The 22,620-nt window shown below is 44.0% G+C and overlaps 2 protein-coding genes across 2 annotated transcripts; one reads left to right on the forward strand and one right to left on the reverse strand.

The window, feature by feature from the left end:
• Positions 1-5,745: 5,745 nt before the first annotated feature.
• On the reverse strand, positions 5,746-8,476 carry mrpl52 (mitochondrial ribosomal protein L52). Its single transcript, XM_086166040.1, has 5 exons — positions 8,437-8,476; positions 8,042-8,111; positions 7,561-7,628; positions 6,902-6,966; positions 5,746-6,822 (listed from the first exon to the last, which is right to left on the reverse strand). The coding sequence occupies exons 1-5, from the start codon at positions 8,468-8,470 to the stop codon at positions 6,670-6,672; spliced, it is 390 nt and encodes a 129-aa protein (XP_086022166.1). The 5' UTR covers positions 8,471-8,476; the 3' UTR covers positions 5,746-6,669.
• A 5,047-nt stretch (positions 8,477-13,523) lies between these two features.
• ajuba (ajuba LIM protein) lies at positions 13,524-22,586 on the forward strand. The gene is made up of 8 exons (XM_086166412.1): positions 13,524-15,854; positions 19,299-19,400; positions 20,013-20,080; positions 20,179-20,241; positions 20,940-21,070; positions 21,357-21,408; positions 21,834-21,902; positions 22,033-22,586. The coding sequence occupies exons 1-8, from the start codon at positions 14,300-14,302 to the stop codon at positions 22,159-22,161; spliced, it is 2,169 nt and encodes a 722-aa protein (XP_086022538.1). The 5' UTR covers positions 13,524-14,299; the 3' UTR covers positions 22,162-22,586.
• Positions 22,587-22,620: the final 34 nt, after the last annotated feature.

A 22,620-nucleotide genomic window follows, 5' to 3' on the forward strand; every position in this document is an offset into this window, starting at 1 on the left:
TAACGCATCAATAACTTGCGTACATTTTAAATACGCATTGTTTCAAGTCTGCCGCCTCAATCACGACAACAGTCCTGCATGGCGTTCAGACTCTGTAATCGGCCAAATATTAGTTCTCAGGTGGGAAAAGGTGCAAATTGCCAACTGCCCAATTTGACATTTAGTTATTTCACATTGGCATCTTCTTCTCTTCTTTTCCTTTTGGCTGCTCCCCTCAGGGGAATCATCTGCTACCATCTCAGCCTCGCCCCTGCTTCCTCTTCGTAGGCCTTCCTGCAGGCCCTCCTTCACAATCTCCCTCCTGCACATGCTGAAACCATCTAATTTGACTTTATCTCCAAAACATCTAACACATGTTGTCCCTCTGATGGACTCATTCCTGATCCTATCCCTCCTCATTCCTCACAAAGAGAACCTCTACATGTTCCTCTCCTTTTCCTCCAGCTCTGCTTCCTGTCTTTTCAGACAGGACATCGCCGGTCCATCTTCTACACCAGGGGTCCTCAAACTTTTTCCTGCGAGGGCCAAATAACCCTTCTCTAACACGGGGCCGGGCCAGTTTGTAACATAAAAGTATGAAGATCGCAGAGGTATCTAAATGTAAACATTTACTGTTTTCCATAAAGCCGCGCATAACCAAAAATTAACCCTTTCTGGGATCTTGACAGGAAAAAAAAATCAGAAAATAAATAAAAACATTATTAATGAAATAGATAATAACACTATTTATGAAATAGATAATAACCAAATAACCCTTTTCAAGTTTTTCACTGATTAAAAGACCAAGGAACATTAACTTTCTTGTAGACACAACTGTTTGCAGCTCTCTCATATCAAATTCACTGTGAAAACCAGAAAGCAAGCAGGCTATGAAACCCAAGTGATACCAACGCCTACCAAGTTAAATACACCCTTCCAGGTTAAATACCCTGCATTCTGAATCTATTTTTCTCTGACCTAATCTTTTCGCCATTATTCCGTGTTATTTGACAGGGGTGTGTCCAGGATTTTTTTTTTGAAGGAGGGATTTCAGATAAGCCACAGACTGCAGAAGGGTGGAATAGAATTTAATGTTCTATGCATGTACAAGGCATGATTACGTGACCAGAATGAAAAAAAAATCATAATGCATCTCTGGTATTGTTTCGGGGGCCGGGCAAAACGTGGAGGCGGGCTGTAGTTTGGGGACCACTGTTCTACACCTTTCCTTTCATTCTAGCTGATACTCATTTATCACACTGACACTTTTCTCCACCCGTTCCAACCTGCTTGGTCGCATATCATCACCTATTTTTCACACTCGCCCCCGTTTACCTGGACCGTTGACCCTCGGTACTTCTTTATCTCCACTTCCTGTACCCTCATTTTCCCTCTTTCCATCCTTCAATGTCATCTGCAAACATTATGCTCCATGGATATTCCTGTCTAACCTCATCTGTCGGTCTGTCCATGGCCATTGCGAACAACAAGGGTCTCAGAAGAGATCCCAGACTCACTCACATCTCCACTCCTAACTGCTCTGTCACACCTACGGCACACCTTTGCAGCCAGAATGTCTAAACCCAGTGTAAAAAATGCTCACTCCGCATTTCCACCGCCCTGTTACATCATGCGGTTTGAAATTGTTTTGTCGCTTTGTGAAAAAAAACAAAAAACAGTGGCATCCATTTCTGCAATTTTAACCGGAATCATTATGATTCTCCAAAGATCGTGGAGTAGTTTGATCGTGAAAATACAAGGGTCATCCATGGTTTTTTGCTGTTCGGAGCTGCCGTATATATCTCCAAAACACCTGCGGTCCCCGAGCAGCCGTCTCAGGGGCCTGCAGCAACTTTATTTAGGTTGTCACACCTTTGAGCGTGCCGGCGCTGCCATGACAAGATTCTAATGCATGCAAAAGTTCACTTCTGCGCCATGACTGCAGTCAAAAATGGACGTGTTAGAAGTCAGAAAAAGCGGTCCTCTGCTGAGGAGCTGTGGAAGTAACTGACTTTATTAATGGCTCAATGGTTACAGCCCAAACTGGACGTTTTAAACTGACTCCTCCTAAAGTGCGCGACATTACTGTATAAAAAATTCTTTTTTTTTCCTCATCCTTTCTCATCTGTTCTTTCACTTTGCTCTCTTAACTAAACTGACTCTCCCCTGTCAGCCAAAGTTTCCCCTCGTGCCTCGGTGACCCTCTCCACTGCACAGCAATGTGCGGTCCAATGAGATTCTTAAAACACTAATTTGGGTATTGTTGAATGAAATTAGATTTTCTGACAATTTTGTCTTGAGAAACTATTTGAATGCTGCTGTAATTACCTTATAATAAATACAAGTTATCAACAGAGATGGCAAACTACTTTTCAGGTCAGTAGTTCCCAGGATTTCAAGGCGTTTCTATTTTTTTTCTAATTAGAATAAAACCAGGAGAGAAAAAAATAGCTAATTTTTTCTTTTTTTTGGAAAAGCGAGAGGAAATTCTGACCGAAGCGTGACTTCAAGCCGCAAAGATTTTTTTTTTTTCTTCTGCTTTCTTCACGTTAATCATTTCACCACCATTAACATTAACGCCGTGACTGCTTGTGGAGGAGGGGAAGGACAACCACAGACTGAGAACCAACACTCACTTGCAATTAATTTAAATAACAGGTTGGTGTACGAATTAAAACACATCTCAAGCTCACTTTACCCTCCCCCCCCCTTCCTCTTTTTTTTTTTTTTTTTTTTTTACCCTCGCAGCCCATCAGGATTTTCATTTTTGGATAATCCAGGTGATGTCACCATCGCCGAGCACAGCTGGACAATTCGGTCTTCTTTATGTAAAAGGTATTGCTGAACGCAAAAGAAGCTGGGATAGAGCGTTAGGTCACGCGTGTGGATGTCTATCTGGAGGCGTCTTAGAGTTTATGATCCAAACATCTGCTCCCCTTGTCTTGTAGAATCAACACAGACGAGACCTTTGGCCATCATATTGGCCTCCGTTCCCCTTTCTCTCCCCCTCTTTCGGCCCTTTTTTTTTTTTGGAAACGTTGAACTCACAGCCATGCACTCTGGCTGGGCGGTGCAGGAACAACCATCAGGCTCAGCACTCCTTTACTTCGCCATGCCAGGCAGGAAGCGGCTCGGACAGCTGCTTGCAATTCAACCTGAGACTTTGTTTGGGTGACCTACATTGTAGCACAATTTACTTTCTACTGTACATTTAAAATCTAATTTTCCTCTTCATTTTAGGGTTTTCTTTTACTCAATTACAGTTCAAATCGTACGGAAAAATACGAGAAGTTTAAAGAAAAAAAAAAAAATTCGGCGTCGAAGCCAAAAAAACGTTAATTTAGTTACGGATGGAAGCTGTGAGGCCATGAGAACTGCAGCGGCAGTTCTCACGCAACCGTTCACACTTGAAAATGTAGGCTCTGTTTTTTTTTTTTTTTTTTTTTAGGGAGGTTGTAGAAACACCCAGGGTCAGGAAGAGGTCTTCGGGAACAAGTTGCTGAATCAGACCCTCCTCAAACCCCAAGACTCCACAACGGGGCGCTGCCCATCCTCCTTACACGTCCATCACAGCACTACCTGCCAGGAAACCCTCCCGGTTTCTGGTCTGGGGGTAAATCTAAGAGAGGCCTGTCAGCTAATCCTCAAAAGCAACCACATCTGACCCCCCAGCCCCACGTCTCATCCCTCGCCCAGCCTCCTTCCCCTCGATCCCCATCCAAGACCTCACCTAACATTCTCTCTCCCCCTCAAACCCTTCACCCGCCACCCCCCGTCTCTGACTTCTGCACAATAAGCAACATCTGGTTCTCATTTCCCCAGAATCAAAACAACACCAGGAGGGGTGGACAGGGAGGAGGGGGTTGGGTTAGGTACAGTTGCAGACAGCAGCACGGGGAGACGGAAGGTTGACTCGAGAAAAAAAAGCACAAGATTCTCGCCGGTGTGAGGTCTTTCACCGGTCCAGGTGCGAGGATACGTGTGTGTGTAAATCAAGAATTGTTTCAAAGTGTGTCACGCTGCTTTGACATTTCTTGCAACACTTCGCATGTGTGTGTGTGTGTGTTTCTATCGCGGTTTGCTCAGAACCCCTCCTCCCCCAAGGATGACCCAAAGGAGTCAGCTCAGCTCAATGAAAAAAAAGTTGGGACAAGGAAGTGGGCAAGGGGTGGGGGCACTTCAATCTCCACGGAGAAGAATCTGCAACTCAGCGGCTAACAACCCTAATTAAACTGTGGCTTTGCTGAAGTCTGCAACAAGACCCGAGCAAAGAGAGAGAGAGAGAAAAGAAGCTGAAAGCATGAGTCGGGGCAAGAGGAGAGGCTTACCTCACTTTGTAAACACTCTGTTTATAAGCCTAAGTCACAGTAAATTAGTGCTGACTTAGCAAAGGGACAGCTGGCTGGAGTTTAACCTCCATCTGCAAAGTTTTGTGCAACACCACGAATGATCGTCAAGTCGTATTTCACACAAAACCGTTTTATGTGTCATGTTATTTCTAATTAAACACCTCGGAAAGACAAGTGTTTCTGCAGCTTAATAAAAATTTATCCGGCGTGGGCTTTGATTTTGATACCAGAAACGTCCCTCTCTGCGGGACGGAACGGGGCCGCCGGTTTGGCCAAAGCCGGCTAATGGTCTTTCCAGACTCAGGGCTGCAGAAGGGATCATTCAAAACTCCAGCTTTCCAAACAAAAAATTAAAAAGAGGGGGAGGGGGGCTGGAGTTGCTTTCGATGAGCAAAACCAACCCTATTGTGAGGCGGAAGGAGCAAAAATCTTTTGTCCACAAAGATCACATAGCTGATCTGGAGCTGATCCATTTTTTTGGACAACGGAAACCCGAAGCTTGTTTAAACTGAGACGTGGATCTTTATATCCATTTTTATTTTAAATGTCTGTGGAGGTTCTCAGATATCCAGGTTATGGTCAATTCTTGTTAAAATCCTCTCATAGCAACTGGAAAATGAAGTCCATTTCCATTTAAATAGTTCCACCATATTTTTTTCATACTTTCTTGCTAATTCTGCCAGCTTGGAATTGTGGGGAAGGGAAAAAATAATAAAAGGAATTAATCTATTAATCATTAATGGCAGGGAGCAGATGACCCACTCTGTCAGATTTGGGATTGTGTAATGGGGTTCCCGATGTCTCTGTGTGCTGAACAATGATATCGGACGGTGTCGCCCGCCCCGATCCTGATTTTTGTCCCACATTTCCGAGCGGGGGTCAGTGTTCCGGTGGCGACAGATCTCCTCGGCATGTCATTTTTGATGAAGACTCTTTGGTTGACCCACTTGTTATTGCACCATAAAAACAGATGAGCCTGTGTATTAAAGGATGTTTTGCATCGCGTTTGTTGAACGTCACATCAACTGGAACGGACAAGTGGGGGTAGAATGTTACTCAAAAGCAACCAAATGAAGTAATGTGTGGAAACATCTGGTATCATTTAAGTGTACAAGTCAACAGAATATAAACAACACAGGTGTGGTGAGTCTTAAATATCTTAAAGTTGTGTTTGTTTGTCTCTTGGTGGTGGCGTTGGTGATGATGATGGCGGGTACAGATCAAGGGCCAAGTCATGCAACACATGACTTTGCTATCCCCAAATCTATTTTTTTAAGGCCCTTTCTGATCACAATTTGTCCTCTTGGTTATGCTGTGAGTAAATGAAGAAGTCATCAAGACATTAGCATTGTTGGCAAAAAAGTACACAAAAAATCTCCCAAACTTTCTCCATAATTTAGCAAATAAAAAAAAAGTTTAAACTGTAACTATGTATTGCTTGGGGATTACAAAGATTGGCAAGAAAATACCGAAAACCTGTCCAGATATTAGTATTTACAAGCATTTGTAAGAGTGGGATACTTCTAAATCGAGCATCTCACGAAGGGACTAGTCTTGAGATTGCTGAAGAAATATTCTACGTGTTACACAAACAAAAAAGTAAGTAAATTAAAAGTCACGGTTTGAGGCCCCTGATGACCCCTTGAACTCAAAACATTCAGTCAGCCTGTTGATTCATGTGGAACTTTTAATCCACTTCTGTTTTCAAATGTTGCCTATTGAGATTTAATTGATCTGCCTTCAAACTGCGGCTTTGCGTAAGTCTGAGTGGCTTCCTGAGGTTCCCTCCATTACGGGTCTTGGCTCAGGCTACTTTCAGTCATCTTGACTCAAAAACATCCAGCTAGTGTTTAAAGTAATAACGCTGAATTACAGCATGCCGTGAAGGGACTCGAGAATCAGTGCGACTCCATATTTGTCAGCTCCTCCCTTCCTCTACCAACTTGATAAAAACTGCACCAGACAAAAAAAAAAAAAAAAGAAGAAGAAAAAAAGGAAAAAGCCACTTTGGTCACCGTCTATTTAGCTGGAGAAATGCTGCATTCTAGTGGAAGGTGAGGGATATTAAAAAAATAGAAAGTAAAACCTCTCAAAGTAATGTTAATTATGGGTTAAGTTAATTATTAGCAGTGCTTATTGTCAGTTAAAATAATTCCTGAGCAAATGTATCACAAATACATAAAGACAATCATGTTGAGGATAAATCATTTACTCCGTGGAAATAATCGGCCCGTATAAATCCACAATTGGTGAACACAGGAAATAACATTGCAGGAGAAAATCTTATAAACATATCGACATTCAAATGAACCGTGCCACTACATCAAAGAGCGAGGTGTTTCTACTTCTGAGGTTTTGTTTTCATAAGTAGTTTCCCTTTAGGTTTTAGCAACAGGGCCTTTTTCTGTTCCTCTAGTCTTCTCGCTTCTTCCTGTTTTTCCCTCCATGTCTCCATCCCTCGGTCCACCTCCGAGCTCAGCATGACGATACGCCTCTGCGACAGACAGAGCCAGGGTTTTTACGAAAGGCGTCAAACAAACACAACACACACACGCTCAAAGTGTGACACTCACAGCGACGTCTTCTCTCTCCTGCCTTCTTCTCAGTGCTCCCTTCATTGGAGGGGCTGCTCTTCCATCTGCATAGAAGTCAGTATTAAAAAATTAGGGCATGATATTTGAAACCTCTTTATTCAACAAATGTGACTATCGGATAAAAATAGAGAAAAGACACATATCAACCCTCAGATACACAAGTCTGTGTTCTGAGCTAAGTGAAAAGTCTCACTTCTTTTTTGACACAGCATCATTGGACTCAACTTTAAATATGCAATTTTAAAAATTATACAGTTGACAGTTTTGATACCTGCTGTACTATGTTTTGATTTTTTAAATAACCGTACTTTTACTTGTTGATATTCTGGCACGTCAAGGGCAAAACAATGTAATAACAGGCCAGACAAGCTGACAGCTCACAGGTGAAAGTCTTTTAAGTGACTTCTCAATCGGACAAGTGTACAAAAAACTGCAGTGCAGGGAGGCATCTTCTCCATAGATCATTTTATCATACCTTTCGCAATATTTTATACTTTACCAATGTATTGGATGACGCAATCTATTGTAACTGATCATAAAGACATGACATCCCATACTTTCCAAAAATAAGAGACACCACGTGACTTTTTTCTATAGCGTGACTTAAGAGAGAGCCATCTGATTAAAGTAAACAATACCTGCAAACGACCAGTCAGGTAAATCTGTCAGGGGGCCGTATTCTGTGCCACTTCTGGCAAGCCGGTGTCTGTGGATGAGAAAACAGGTATCTAACATAATTCAGCAGGATTTCATACTGTCACTGTGCACATAAACCAGGTGTTGCGCACAGATTGTCATGCTCTGATCAGTACACTACACACTGAACACCATGCACCTTAAGACATTTATTTGTGTGGCTCATAAAAGTGTGTTTAACCCTGTACTTATTTACCTGTTGCTACTGGAAATGCGAATTTTCCCTTTAGGAAGAGAAAAATACCCACCAAACAACCAACAATCTCCTTCAGGAAATTGTAAAATAAAATGTCAAAATATTTTGATATTGAATAATTGAAAAACACAAGGCTCAGCTTAAGGTAAGTCTAATAGAAAAGTGTAATGAAGAAGATTTATATATTTTGGCATGACATTAGCAGAAACTATCCAGTTTGTACTTACTCTTTTCTCCATTTCTCTCCACCTTGGACCCCACATGTTGTACTAAACTGCTTGGTGGATTGTCTCAATACTGAAAGGCCACGAAACAAGACAGTATTTACTCAGAAAGTATAGGAAATTTGTGCAGATAATAATCTCCGCGTTGACTGTTTTTGACAAACACATCTACAGACTCGTTTTGTACGGCGATCTTCCATCACAGTTTACGTCTGGTTAGCATCAAAGCTAACCTGCTGACACAACTGCGTTTATGTTTATCGTTCTACCAGGTTAAACAAAGTCACATGAAGCTATAACGTCGTGTTTATCTTGAAAAAAAAACACACACACACAGTAAATTAATAAACTCAAGCGTGTCCACGAAAGACGTTTTCATTGAGTGACCGCCGCCTCACCCGAACAGCACAGTGTCCTTACTGCAGCCGCCATGTTGGATGCAATACTCAAGATGACCGCCAGGTGGCGCTAAACGCCTGCTTCTCTTCAAGTTTGTTTTCCTCTGTAAAGGAATGGGGTTTCAGCCAGTTATTATTAGATAGATAGATAGATAGATAGATAGATAGATAGATAGATAGATAGATAGATAGATAGATAGATAGATAGATAGATAGATAGATAGATAGATAGATAGATAGATAGATAGATAGATAGATAGATAGTGAGCATGTTTGTATGGGGTCAGTGTGGGTTTTTGTTCTTTATGTTTGTTTACTTGAAATGAAATGTAATTTAAAATATCATCCCTCTTGTTTCTTTTTTCATCGTACCTACTATTCTCTTATCCGAATTCTTTTCCTATACGTACGCTCACTCACTCAACTTCTTTGACTTCTATTTCTATAAATACTATCTAGGATTGCCTCGGATGTAGTTCTGCCAGTTTTTCATGTGACCAATAAAGAACCGTGCATCTTGGTGTCTGACAATCAGGTCTTTTCCCCGCAGTTGAGTTAAATTGTAAAGAAAATAAGCTCTTGTGGATTTAATTAGAATGTTAAAGACGCTCAGTCACAAATTACAATGTCCACTTGCCAGCGTTTGAAACTGTCTCAGCGTATGAGACATGATGCCCTGCAGCCCTTGCTGATGTCATGGTGATGTCATTGGGGTTGTCTTGGATAAAACCTGAAGCTGCTTGAGGGCAGGCAGGGAGGGGTGTGTTACAAAGGCAACTAACCCTTTTTGTACCAGTTTTAATCGCTTTCATAACCCCTCTTTATATAATTGGGCAACATTTCATCCACATAAATGACTGTTTTACAAAAAAAGGTTTAATTTTATCAAGAAAACATCTTCCCTCTGATTCATTGTAACCAGTCAGATAAATCATTTTTTATTCTAGTTACTTTTTGTTAAAAAAATAAAATAAAATAAAAAAGGGGGGCTATATTTTTCTTGTGTTTTTTCTTGTTCTCTTCATTTTCAGCTAATGTATTTAATCGCTTCCAGACACGCCTATTAAAGACTGCACATGAGGGCTATAACTGAAAACCTGCACCAAAAAAAAAACAAAAAAAAAAACAAAAAGATAATATGCAAAAGAGGGATCTTTAAACATCAACAAATACAGTGATCAATGACATAAATGACCCACCAACAAAAAAAAAAAAATGTTTTCCCTTTTTTTTCATTGAGCAGGGATCAAGCAGTCAGCAAGTGCATAAGTTCACTGCAGGCCTTCGCAGGAAACACCACTTTGGCTCTTTTTAATTGTCAGTAAAACAATCATGATGCTGGGGCGCCATGGAAACCCTGAAAGCGACTGTCTGGGCCCCGCAGCTGTCCCCTGTTTTGAATAAAATGATCCCAGTCCACCCACAAAAGGCGATGGGACCGAGGGAGAGTGGGGATGACGTGTCCATTCGGGCAGTATTATAAAAATGACGCTCTTTCGCTGCCAGTGGAGCGCACGGAAAGCGCGGCCGCTTTTTTAAGCCCAGAAGAATTCCCCTGTTAGCTTTTCAGACAAGTTCCCACTCGTAGGCCGGGAGGCAGACGCCTCAGCTAGCCGAGGCAGCGGCGGGGGGACGCCGGGGAACCGCTGGGGCCGCGAAAGGCGCCCGTTTGAAAGGGGGGCTTCGGGGGGCAGGTAGAAAGGCGGTTAGCCTCTTCGACAAACATCCCCCGGGCCGTCCGGAGGGTGTACTTTTAATCTCAGGTTGTTGTGTTTCGGTTGCCTTGCGGGCGTTAACCGCCACAACAAAAAGAAAAGAAAAGAAAAAAAACCCGCCGGCGGATATCGTTCTGTCCCGAAATAGCACCGGGGATGTTTTGCTCGCCATCATCCTTGGAGAACTCAGACACGCCGAAAAAATCCACCCGCCGCGTCACTCCGCTGTATCCCTCCGCGCATTCCACAGGCTGGTGGTACAAGAAACTAGTGCCGCGGTTCAGCTCGTTCACGGAAACAGTTTGACCGCACAGACGTCACTTTTTGTTTCCGAAAAGCGTGTTTCAAGACATGAAGTGCATATTGAAAAAGGAAACTGGGTGGGATAACTGGGTTTGTTTATTTCAAGCAAGTCTTCAATGTAAAACAAAGGCTTTTGTCATTGAAATACCTGTGAAATAATCACAGTGATGGAAAATGCATATGGTCTTAAACTATGGTTAGTTTCTTTGAATATTTTACTTTTTCACTTCGCTGGTTGGTTTTGTTAACTTTTAAATAGTCAGACTTATGTGATGCGCTTGCATATATTTCAAAGGTGGGCAATTATTTTGGCTGGCGGGGCACATTTCTCATTTAATGTTTACATGCGGGCCAACTAGAAATCATTTGAATTAAACAAAATGAAAATTGCGATTTCAATATTTACATTTTTTTTGGCATTTTATTTCAACTTTAAAATAATTAATGATCACATAAATGTACTGACATTATTTTGTATGTCATCATCCATGCAAAATGAAACAGAAGGAAAAAAAGAGGAGTTTCTAAATTCAATATTGATTGAAAAAATCTTATTAAAATATTCAAAGAAAATTCTTTGGCAGGCAGGATACAAAAGCAAAACGGGACCGATGTGGCCCGTGGGCCGTAAAACGCCCAGGTTTGATCTATCTCTTTGAGCAAAGAGTGGGTTCATGCCGAATCATGACATCTCACCCCCACAAACCAACCTATACCTAAAGTTGCAAAAAAAAACGTTCCCGTTTTTTTTAATTTTTGATGGGAAGTTACATGAGACAGGACGTTGTAATATTTCACAATCATGGTTAATTATACCGTTTTCAAGGTTGCTTTGTGAATAAGGGATTTCCGGGAATAAAAGAGATGTTGGTGGTGTTGGTTACCCACAAATAATAGAATCAGAGCTGGATTAACCTGCTGGGGGCATCCGATTTAACCTCACACATTCCTCCAGCTCCAAATACATTGCCAAGTAGTCTGTTTAAATTAGCAATTAAAAGTTGGAGATCAAATTGATCATTCAAAAGACAGCCTCTAGATTGGTGAAAAATGCATGTGTTTCACAGAAGGCTTTTCACAGAGTAAAAATTGGCAAAGTCAAGCATCATACAAAAGCTATTTTTTTTGCATAGCGGTTACATATTTACATGTTAAAAAATATTCAGATTACCACTGGGTGATATACGTGTAGCTTCTGTGTAACTTTAAGACTCCAAATATTAGTCGAAACTCACTCGTGCTCATTTTGTGTGGCATCATATCATTACGCACATCTAAATCTCAGGGAAATCAGACCCTGTATGACAAAACAACGACATGAGAAAGATGAACTTGATATATTGTGCTCATGGATGACAACACAACACTTAAGTAACAAGGATAAATTTAGAATTGAGACAGTGGGCGTCATTGGATGACTTCAGTGATGACTTTGCGCTCCAAACGCGCGGACACATCCTCCCATAAAGAGGTCTTAAGAATGAATACATTGGCTTCTTATCATATACCTTTATGCACGTATTACGTTATTGACACACATAGAGATCTGGCACAATACTTGTTTGTTCTTTTTCCAATAAAAGGTTGACCATCGGTTGAAATTTTTAGTTTTTCAAAACAAAGTTCATATAAACTCTAATTCTAGTTAATATCACCTTCAAGATTTTTTTGTAACAAGTCTAAATGGATTTAGTTGTACTTTGTTATTTCAGTTTGACCTTGTGTAGAGTGTGGGTCAAATGTTATTAATTTGAGTAAAGTCTCCGTTTGAAAAAAACAATATAACAACAAACAAACAGATAAACTTGAGGCATTGCAAATAAAAGTAAACAGCATTCTTTTATGGACCGACTGGGTATGCGGGGCCAGGTTCGCTGGGGCCAATATTTAAGAAATTTTAATCTCCCGAGTCAGCTTACACAAATTGCAAGCCAGAAAAATTTGGGTTTAGAAAAAAAAAAAAAAAATAAAAAAAATATATATTTATAATTTAATGTATAATTTTCAAGCCTCCATTGAAAAAACAACATCCGTCGTTTGGACCCAAAAATAAGTCCTACCAGTGACCCAAACTCAAGTGGGCCGTGATGAGTGCACTCGTCTCAAAGAGCAAACACTCCGTGGGAACATTTGCACTGCAGTGTTTCCACCAAATCAGACCAGACTCGCTGCAGAGTGACTTCCCAGAGTCTCTTGGCTGAGTGGGCACATCCAGCGAGTTCACTCCACTTTGAATGACTAAACAGTCATGGCTGGAGGAAAGGTGTTCCGGCCTGCTGGGGAAACAAGCCGCGGCTCACTGATAAAGGAACCGGGGGGGAGGGTCAAGCTAAACTGAGGGCTGATGCGAAGGACCGGAAGTGAAGTTGGACACCTTCAAAATAAAAGCTTCTTTGGAAATTGCAGAGTAAATTCCCGCAGCTCTTTGAAAAAGATAACACGTCTTGCAAACACTCGGAGAGAATATTATGGTTTTTATTGCATAAATGAGTGAAATGCGAAGCGGTTAATTATGAATTCAGTTGAGTTGGAAGATAGAGGTTTAAGACAGACGTTTATTTTGAAAGTCTAAAACCGGATCTGGCTCTTCGTGTCATAGCGGAACTTACAATGTAAAAAAAAGAGGGGGGAAGAAAAGTAATTATTTAGGGGAAGAAAGAAAGAGACGAAGTTGTCGACCGTGCAATGCGCACAGGAAGAGATTTTATTTATCCCGAGTGGCTCGTCTAGTCCCGCTACGCACTCGGCTGGGATGTGAATCTTTCGCCGGGACGGGTTTCCCGTGGTTCCGGCTGTTTCTCCAAACTTCACCGCTGCCGCTCCGCCGAGCCCCGGCCAGGAGTTTGCCCGATGATAGAAGCGGACGGACGGACGGACCGAGCTGTAGCTTCGGCTAACTTAAACATGCTCTTTTGATTTTTTTTCCTATTTATTTTGGAATATCTCTCTTTCGCTCTCTCTCTCTCTCTCTCTCTCTCTCTCTCTCTCTCTCTCTCTCTCTCTCTCTCTCTCTCTCTCTCTCTTTGTATATATATATATATATATATATGTATATGTATATGTATATATACATATATATACCCCCGCCCCTCCCGAGCACGTTTTGAACTGAGATGAATGGCAGAAGTCGAGCGAGTGGTCTAATGTTATCTGGACGGATTTATTTTCTTATCTACACTGGACCCACATGAGGAGAGAGAGGGGCTGCATCCTGTTCGAGCTCCCCGCTTTGTTTTGAAAAAAGAGGAAAAAAAAAGAAGAAGAAGAGGAGGGGGTAGAAGTTTAGATTAGAAGGGACGCTGTCAAGGTCTCACTGGATCACCCCAACATTTATCCAAGACAGGAGATGCAGATGTGGAAGAGCCACATGAGGGTCCACAAAGGAGGCCCTCGGAGACCATAGGTCACCGACAAGTGTCCTGGATGTGTGGTTCTCCCTGTTCGTGGCCGGATCTTCTCGAACTTTTGTTATTGTAACTATTCAGGACAACAAAAGGGGGATGGATTCTTCACCGCAACCTACCTGCGCCTGTGGAGTTCCCACATGATGGAGACCGGGTCCAATCCGAGGACTGGAGTCATGTAATCAACCCCGAGATGCCTTATTTATCAGTTTTATATTTATTGTGTTGCTATATATAAGTAATCATTTGGAATTTTGAGTGATTATCAGGGCCAGTTTTAAGTTGTAGTATTTCTACTATAGAGAAAAATAACGTAGATATATTTTTGTTTAAGTTATATCTTTGTTCTGCTGTAATTTACACTCAAACTGCATTTGAGCACACTCATCGGCAACTCGACGGAGGATCTGTGAGACTTTGAAGACAACCGAGGGCGTCATCATGGACAGGCCGATAAGCAAGTTGTTGGAGAAGTTGAAGCTCACGGATGCCGGCAGCGTAAAATTCAACAGTTCCAAGAAAAAACACGAGACGGCCAACAACTCCAACAACAGCAATGCCAACTCCGGTGTCTCCGGGGGCAGCGCTCTGACCACGGCTCCAAGCCAGGCTGCGGCCGCCTCCCCCAGGCAGGGGCAGTTCTCCATCGCCTCGGTGACCACGAGCGATGCGTGCGTTCCGGCGAGCGGAAGAGGTGGAGCGGGAATGGCGATGTCCCCCTCGCAGCTGCTTGCCCCGGCGCAGGCGTCTTCTCCCGGGAGTGCCGTACCCGCGGACGGAGAGCAGCCTCTTCACCCTTCCACTTTGGCGCCACTGAGGCGTCGCTCTCCCCAGCAGCGTGCTTCCTGCTACCTGGGCGAAGGCGTGGATTCCCACCTGAGGCGCGAGTCTGGCCTGGGCGCCGAGTGCGATGCGCTCGGCGTCTTTGGCTCCAAGGCGTCCCTGAATCAACGGCGTTACTCCCTGGAGCTACAGCAGCTGGTCCGAAGACAGCAGCTCCTCTCCCAGCCTCCACCCCTCTCTGTCCCCCCACCGTACCCCACTGCCACGGGCTATGGGTCAGCTCCCAGAGGCGGAGGTGGAGGTGGATTGACGGAGACCGGCTACCTACCAGAGCCTGAAAGACATAAACGTCTCTCTCTCCAGGAGGCCTTGTTCTACAAGCGTCTGAGCACGGGCAGCGAGCTGTGGGAGAGCACCAGGCCGGCGTCCCTCTCCCATCCGCCGCACCGTCCGTCCGATGTGACCGCGGGAGGTGGGGCAGGAGCCTTCTTTTATCCCCCTGGACCGACCCTGAGTCCATGCTCCTCATTCAGCCTCCAGGAGTCGGTGCTGGTCAGCCCGAGGTCCAGCTTCGCCTCCAGCACGGCCAGCGGTGGCGGCGGGGGGAGTCCCATGGGCAGCCGCTGCAGCAGCAACCGGACCAGCGGAATCAGCCTCGGCTACGACTCGCGCTACTCGGCTTGCGGAGGCCTCCCGCCCCCGCAACAGTCCCCCTCCGTGCAGACAGGGGGCTCCGCCGCAGGATACGGTGTCCCGGGTCGAGCCGGGATGACACCCGTGGAGGCCTGGACGCAGTACCTTGAGGGGGGGATGCGTCCGAACGTCTACGATAGCCGACATTCTTATCCGCCTGCGGTCGGGAGTCCGGCTGCGGCGTGCTACCAGGCCGGTCCGGAGTGGTGGGAGGAGCAGCAGGCCGGGGTCCGAGGCAAGGAGGGCGACGCGATGGGAGAGAGGGTCCGCTACTCGGACCTGCCCGGCACTCGCTACCAAGAAGAGCTGACCCGACTTCTCCTGCGAGATGCGGCGCTGGAGGGGGAGGGTCTGCTGGAGGGACTGATGCTGAAGGAGCAGTCCTTGGCTCACGCCGCTCTCTCCAAGGCCAGCACGGCGTCGGGGCCCCCCTCCGCCGCCAGCGGGCCGGCGAAAACCCAAGAGGAGCCGGGAGCCGGAGCTGTGAGAGAGCCTGCAGAGAACCGCCAGGAGTTCTTCGGTGAGATCTCGCAATCCTTTACTAGCCGGAACTTATGAGGCCATGTTGTAGAACCAGGAAATAGAGAGAGCATTAGCCTGGATGCTGCTCTGAGCAAAGCTGCAGAAAATCCCATCCTAAATTCATCCTCTGCCATCCTACTTTATTCACGACACACAGAGCCGGGTCACCCCATATCCACACGCGGCGTGTTATTATTGTCTTCCTCATTGTCTGGCATCTGATCACAGGTTCCAGTCTTAATGAAAGGGCTGTTGGGATGGATACAAGGACGGATGGACAGATTAATAGATGAAAGAGAGGATGGATGTAGCATTGGAACCTGCAGAGACACGCAGGGTTGTAGCACGAAGGGCACAGCGGAGTGAAAAAAATACCAAACGTCACAAACTAATCCAGACAAGTAGATGTGTTTTGCTGATGATGACAAAGAAAAGGAGCTTGTGAGGAATTTGAAACACATGCTTTTTTTTGTGTGTACGTGTCTTTACCCCAGACATATAAGAAAACCAGAGCACCTCAGACGTTTGTGCAGATGTAGGCCCACACCTGTATCCATAACATCAGGCGCAGTCACCTGATTCTTCAGGCCGCGGGCGCTCAATTTGCTACAGCATGTGACACAAAGAGGGATAATGCGGCGTATCTACATGGTTATTAAACTGCAAAATTCTGCTATAACACTGAAACACAAATTACACGGTTCCATTTAAACACGGCGCTGACCATTACTGTGAGTTACATAAGATTAGGGGCTCAGGGGTTTCGTGTGTGTGTGTGTGTGTGTGTGTATGTGTATGTGTGTGTGCGTGTGTGTGTGTGTGTGTGTGCGCGCGCGGGAACACAGGAGTGTATGAGTTATCGTGGCTGAATGAATCTCTGTGTACATTGTTTTTCTGTGGCAGGGTGTGTTTCCACCAGTGACTTAAGACCACAGCAACGCACTTCAGTGTGTGTGTGTGTGTGTGTGTGTGTGTGTGTGTGTGTGTGTGTGTGTGTGTGTGTGTGTATGTGAGTCATGAGTGTGTATAGCGTTGTCTTGGTGTGTGCAGGGGTGGTGTGTAGTAGCCTGTTTTTCTGCTCAGGTATGTGTGCCTGGAGGGAACATATAATACTGTATTCCTCTCAGCCATTAGGATGAAATCAGAAGCTCTGAGCTGAAGACAGATGCTGACACACACATCAACACACACACACACACACACACATACTCTCGGCAGCATTACTTGGCAAAGAAAAACTAGTAGTAGGAATTTTGAGTGAAAGATTAAAGTGTTTGTCTTGGAGAAGAAGATAATAGAGTCAGACCGTCCCCTTAAACAAATACTGACGTGTGGATTTTATTTTCAAAGGTAAGAGTAATATTAGGACAAAGCCTTTTTTAATTGCCTTTTTAAAACCAGTTTTCTGGGTTGAATCACTTTATAGAAAAAAAAAAAAAGTTGTGCGTTCAATTTTTGTGCCACTTTGTGCAGAAAGTATGCATAACAGTCAGGCGACGTTATCATCCTGCGTCATTCAAACGCAAACAGGAGAATCTTTAACAGGCGAAACACGCCATTATAGGATTGTTTTTTTTCTAGAAGTCGTGTTGTTACTGATTGTCCATCATGGCTCAAAAATAACCATGCAACGTGGCGTCCTGACAGGAAGTACGGCTTGGACTGTTCAGCAGTGACCTCTGGTCTTTATGTATGTGTGTGTGTGTGTCTACACAATATTTATTTACATATTTAATTTTATATTATTTTTCACACTGAAGTTTAAGATCTTCAGTTTAAAATCTATCAATTTTAGTTTGATTCATTAAGAGAATGGGTTCTTCTTGAATGTTTTTTTTTTTTTTTTCTTTTTTGGTTGGATTTTTTTGTTTTCCATGCATCCAGTGTGGTCGAGTCCTTTTTTTTTTTTTTTTTTTTTTTCATTTAAATTCCCCGGATGCCTTCCCACCTCGCTCCCAGCAAGTTTTGTCCCCTGACCATATCTTCCACCGATGGGATATTTAAGGAAACACAGTTTGAGCCCTTAAAAACCTCTTCTCTTTGGCTTTGGCGTCGACCCCCCCCACCCTTCCTCGTGCCAGTTCCTCTTCGGAGAGAGGAGCGTCCATGAAGGGAGCGCAGGAATGCTTGATTTGTGTGACACTCCCTCAGCCACATTAGAAAGGAAAAAATGCAGACAGACCCTTAAATAGATCAACGCCAGCCCGGACCACCGCATCACTTTTCCACCGTGCATTTAGACGCCTGACTGGGGCTGCCGAATCCGTTTGAACTCAGCTGCACTGCCTTCACGCCGCGTCGCTAAATATGCTAACTCAGACGATGAAACGCACCCCATTTTGCTCGTTTCGATTCGTCCGTAAACCACAAAGAAAGTTGAAGTTAATTTTGAGGGTGCAAAAATCTGAATTTCGCAGGAAAGTGACATTTTGCATGTTTCAAGCAGGAATTAGTTACATTTTCTGCATGAAAGCAACCATTTTTGTACCTTTTGAAAGCATATTTTTATCATCCCAAATGTTTCGACCTATTGCAACAGCTACCAAATTCTCCATAAACATTTTGGAATTTTTTTTCTGGATTAATCTAAGAAAGATTGTTTATAGCTATTTGTCATTACTGATTGATTCTATTATTGATTGACGTGGCGCTACTCCAAGGACCACCAAGCTAATCGGTGCAGCAACATTACAGTGTAACAACAAGAGACCAAATGTAAATCTGTGATCGTGGCCCCGGATAACTTGACATGTAACAACGCTTGACTTGCCTAATGGTCACCTAGCAACCCGCTGTTTCATAAATCAGCCCTCACTTCGGGCCTTTTCACGCAACTGAAAAGACAAAAAGATCTTACACACACTCCGAACATGCCTGTGAACGTGTCAATCTGAATGGGAGTCCAGCTCCCATAATCCATCGTTTTTCGTCATTAAAACAAAAATTTAGTCGCTCCCCCTCCCCCCAATGGCCGCATTTAGACATAGGATTTGAAGGAAACGGGCAAATATCTTGTTGCCGTAGTTTAGAGTCGATGTCCAAACCTCCTCGGGTACAGGTCAAGGGAACCGGCTCCAGAAGAAAGAGTCAACTTTCCTCAGAGCAGCTGCCAGAAAGTCGGATCCGGCGGAGTTTCCCCCGCCGTAATAACAGCCCCGGAAGCCGGAACGGGCGAGCAAACAGGCAGGAATGGGGAACTGGGCTTTAACTGTGCGAAAATCCCCTAGGTGGTGCGAACGAGAGGATTTACAAGTGTTGACACTTTGCATGGAGTTGGATTTCAGACACATCCTCCTGGAATGCATCGTAAGCGTTAAGAGCCGCCGAGCGATTACTCTTTGACTAAACGCCTGTTTGTGTCTTTTGTGTGTGTGTGTGTGTGTGTGCGGGCACGCGCGTGTGTGTGTGTGTGTGTGCCCCCCTCCCCCTATTGTGCCGACAGGAACCTGCGTGAAGTGTGGGAAAGGCGTGTACGGCGCAGATAACGCATGCCAGGCTCTGGACAACCTCTATCACACTCGCTGCTTCACCTGCGTGTCCTGTGGTGCGTTTCCCCCCAACCCACCCCTAACGCCCACTCCCGATTAAATACTACTAATTACTCAAACTTGCTATTGCATTTAAGCTCAGGGGGGTTGGAACCAGAATACACATTTCTGTCTGTAGTCGTGTATTTTTTAGTAGAATAGAATAGCCTTTATTGTCTTGGCAGAACACAACAAATCATAACGCTACTCATTTGGTAAAGAAATATATAACAATTAACTCATGGATAAAATGAAATATAATGAAGTGGTGGTGCAGAGCTTGTAAACAAATTCCTCTTGTCAGCAAGCTGAGGTATATTGCCCTTGAAGTAAATATAAATATAAGTAATGCGCTTGAGGGAAGGGTCCAGAGGTATGTAGTGTGGTGAGTTATTTTTTTATTTTATTTATTTATTTTTTTGCTCTTATTTTGTATCCTTCCACAACCGTCCAACCAACGAGAAGTGGTCTAAGATAATCCACAAGAAAAACTCGAGTTTACTTGGTTGCCATTTTGGGCGTCAAGATGTGGAGGGATGTTGAATGAAGAGTCCTCTGGATATTGTGATGTTAATCCCCCCCTCCTAGATGCCGAGCTGATTGTCTTCTGTCTGCTTCCCCCCCCGCAGGACGCACTCTGAGAAACAAGGACTTTTATAACGTCAACGGCTCTGTGTACTGTAAAGAGGATTACATGGTAAGAGTTGAGGTCACGCCGGTGTTTTGTCACCAAGTCTCGCCCTGACGTGCCCCGAGATTGATCCGCCGTTTATGACATCCCTGTTTTAATGACAGTTTTCAGGATTCCAGGCCGCCGCCGAGAAGTGCAGCGTGTGTGGCCACCTCATCCTTGAACAGGTGAGGGTGCATGTGTGTGTGTGACCAAGGTCGCAAAAACCCCCCTAAACACCTGGGATTTTGTTTAAATGCGCGAGAAATGCCAGCGAATCCTCTAATCCTTTGTTTTTTTTTTTTTAGCCGATTCATTTTTAGTTACTCGGCTCTTAAATTTCCCAGAAAGTCCTCCGAGACTCCCCCAGAGGACGGAGAAATCCACTGACGTCTGTTTGTTGGGCTCCGCCGGCTTCCCACGGCTGACTTTCACTGGAATGTTTGCCTTTGGTTTCCGATAAACAAAGAAATAAGGCTCAGCTTAAACCTTTTTTACCATATTTGAACTTCCCAATATCAGTTTTAAAAATAGAACAATGGCATACGCGACATTTGCAGACGATATTTCCCGCGAAAAAGCTGTGGCTAATGGTTTTTGTGCAGACTGAAAGTGAATTATATATATTTTTTTTTTCTTATAATTACCAATTTGAGGTCTAAAAAACTTAGAGATAATCTTAACAGAAAATTACCCAAAAGATTGATTTATTATTCAAAATAACCCCGTTGCTAAATTCCAATCTCCACAAGAGAACATTTAAAACACAGAGGTATAAATAGTAGTTACGGGACTCGAGTTACGGTACTCGCGTGTGTGTTTGTGGCGCTCTGCGGCCTCGCGTGCACCTCGCCCACCTTTGACCCGCGCCTGCTGTGCGTCTCAGATCCTGCAGGCTCTGGGGAACTCGTACCACCCTGGCTGTTTCCGCTGCGTGGTATGCGCCAAGGCTCTGGACGGGGTGCCTTTCACCGTCGACCAGCACAGCAACATCTACTGCGTGGCCGACTACAACAAGTAAGACACACAAACCCTTGACCTGCACCTACAGAAACCATAGCGAGGTCATTAATCCATAGACGTCCCGCAAACAATTGGTGGCTCGCAAACATGTCAGTAAATCAGATTTGGTCTCTTCCATGCAACACAAAGGTGTTTTATATACAAGTTAGGAAATGTTTTTTTATTTGTAAATGTATACCATTTGAGGCATTTCTCTTCCCCCGTGTTAAGCAAACCCTTACGCAACCACTGCAGTCCTGCTCCTTGTGTCTAAATGCTCTCTTACTACGTCGCTCCACAGGACTTTTGCCCCCAAGTGCGCTGCTTGTTTACAACCCATCTTACCTACTGAGGTGAGTGCTTTTTGTTGTTTTTGCTCGACGACTCTACAGACTTCTGCTCCCCGTGCAACTGAAGGTTCTCTCGGTAAATATTCCCGTTCAGAGGAAAACTAACTGCTGCGAAAAACCTGAGGCGGTTGAGACAGCTCTTTTTGTCCGTCGTCTCAGTAGGACTCATTATACAGATATTAAGAATATCAAATTATGGATCCTCATGGATGCTAATTTATGTACAGAAGTTCTTTTTCTTGTACCATCAACTTGCCTTCAAATTCCAAAAAACATTTTCCTTTCACTAGCATGCCAAAATTAGAAACTGAAGGAGCTGAAAATTCGAAAGAATCCAGCTACAAATGAGCAAAGAATTACTTGTGACCAAAACAAAAAGTTTGAAGAACCAAAATAACCAGGGATATTTGTTCCCGTTTGTGTCCCAGGGCAGCGAGGAGATCCTCAGGGTCGTGTCCATGAACAAGGACTATCACTTTGAGTGTTACCACTGTGAGGTAAAAGTTACCGCTGTCACCGAGCCCATCTGTGATCTTAAAATGTTTCTGATCGCTACGAGCCTTGAAAAGTGACCTCATCTCCTCTGTGCGTGTTTGTGCTTTTGTCCTTATCGGCTTCTCCTCCCAGGAGTGTGGCAAGCAGCTCTCCGATAAGCCCGGCTCGCAGTGCTTCCCCTTGGACTCTCATCTCCTGTGCCACTCCTGTCACATGAGCAGAGTGGGCGCCACACACATTCCCTCACACAACACACACTGACCCAGTCCTATTCCCTGCGTATATGTCTGAGAACGCTGGCATTAATACATACACACAAACACACACACACACATATTCTCTTGTGCTCGGTCAGTCTTTTCTCAAAATGAAACTGCTGATTTTAGGACTGATTCACTTCAGTTTCACACGTACTGCCTGCTGTACTTCTTGTACTATTACTGTACCAACATTGAAAGGGAAGGGGAAAGAAACTACTGCTTTTAAAAAAAATGTCGCTACTGTTTCCTCTAGAAGAACAAGGGATCTTGCTGAATTGTTCTGTAAATATTGTTAGCAAAAATTTTGCACTTAAAAGTTAACTATACTGTAAGAGATTTGTAACAAAAAACCTGTATAATTTGGGGACAATTTACTGTACTTTTCTCTATGCTGTAATAAATATTTTCATTTTTTTTTTGTTCTGATGGCTTGTTGGGATTTCTTTTGAAAGCTGCCAGA

This window comes from Fistularia commersonii, chromosome 19, assembly GCF_037954325.1.
Source record: "Fistularia commersonii isolate RoL2024-O1a breed Wild chromosome 19, RoL_Fcom_v1.0, whole genome shotgun sequence".
NCBI lineage: Eukaryota > Metazoa > Chordata > Actinopteri > Syngnathiformes > Fistulariidae > Fistularia > Fistularia commersonii.

Coding starts and splice junctions, on each gene's coding strand:
- ajuba (XM_086166412.1), top strand. CDS start 14,300: ATGGACAGGCCGATAAGCAAGTTGTTGGAGAAGTTGAAGCTCACGGAT. Junction 20,242..20,939: donor GCCACCTCATCCTTGAACAG/GTGAGGGTGCAT, acceptor TGTGCGTCTCAG/ATCCTGCAGGCTCTGGGGAA. Junction 21,071..21,356: donor TGCGTGGCCGACTACAACAA/GTAAGACACACA, acceptor GTCGCTCCACAG/GACTTTTGCCCCCAAGTGCG.
- mrpl52 (XM_086166040.1), bottom strand. CDS start 8,470: ATGGCGGCTGCAGTAAGGACACTGTGCTGTTCGG. Junction 8,112..8,436: donor AAGGACACTGTGCTGTTCGG/GTGAGGCGGCGG, acceptor GTGGCCTTTCAG/TATTGAGACAATCCACCAAG. Junction 6,967..7,560: donor ACCTGACTGGTCGTTTGCAG/GTATTGTTTACT, acceptor ACTTCTATGCAG/ATGGAAGAGCAGCCCCTCCA.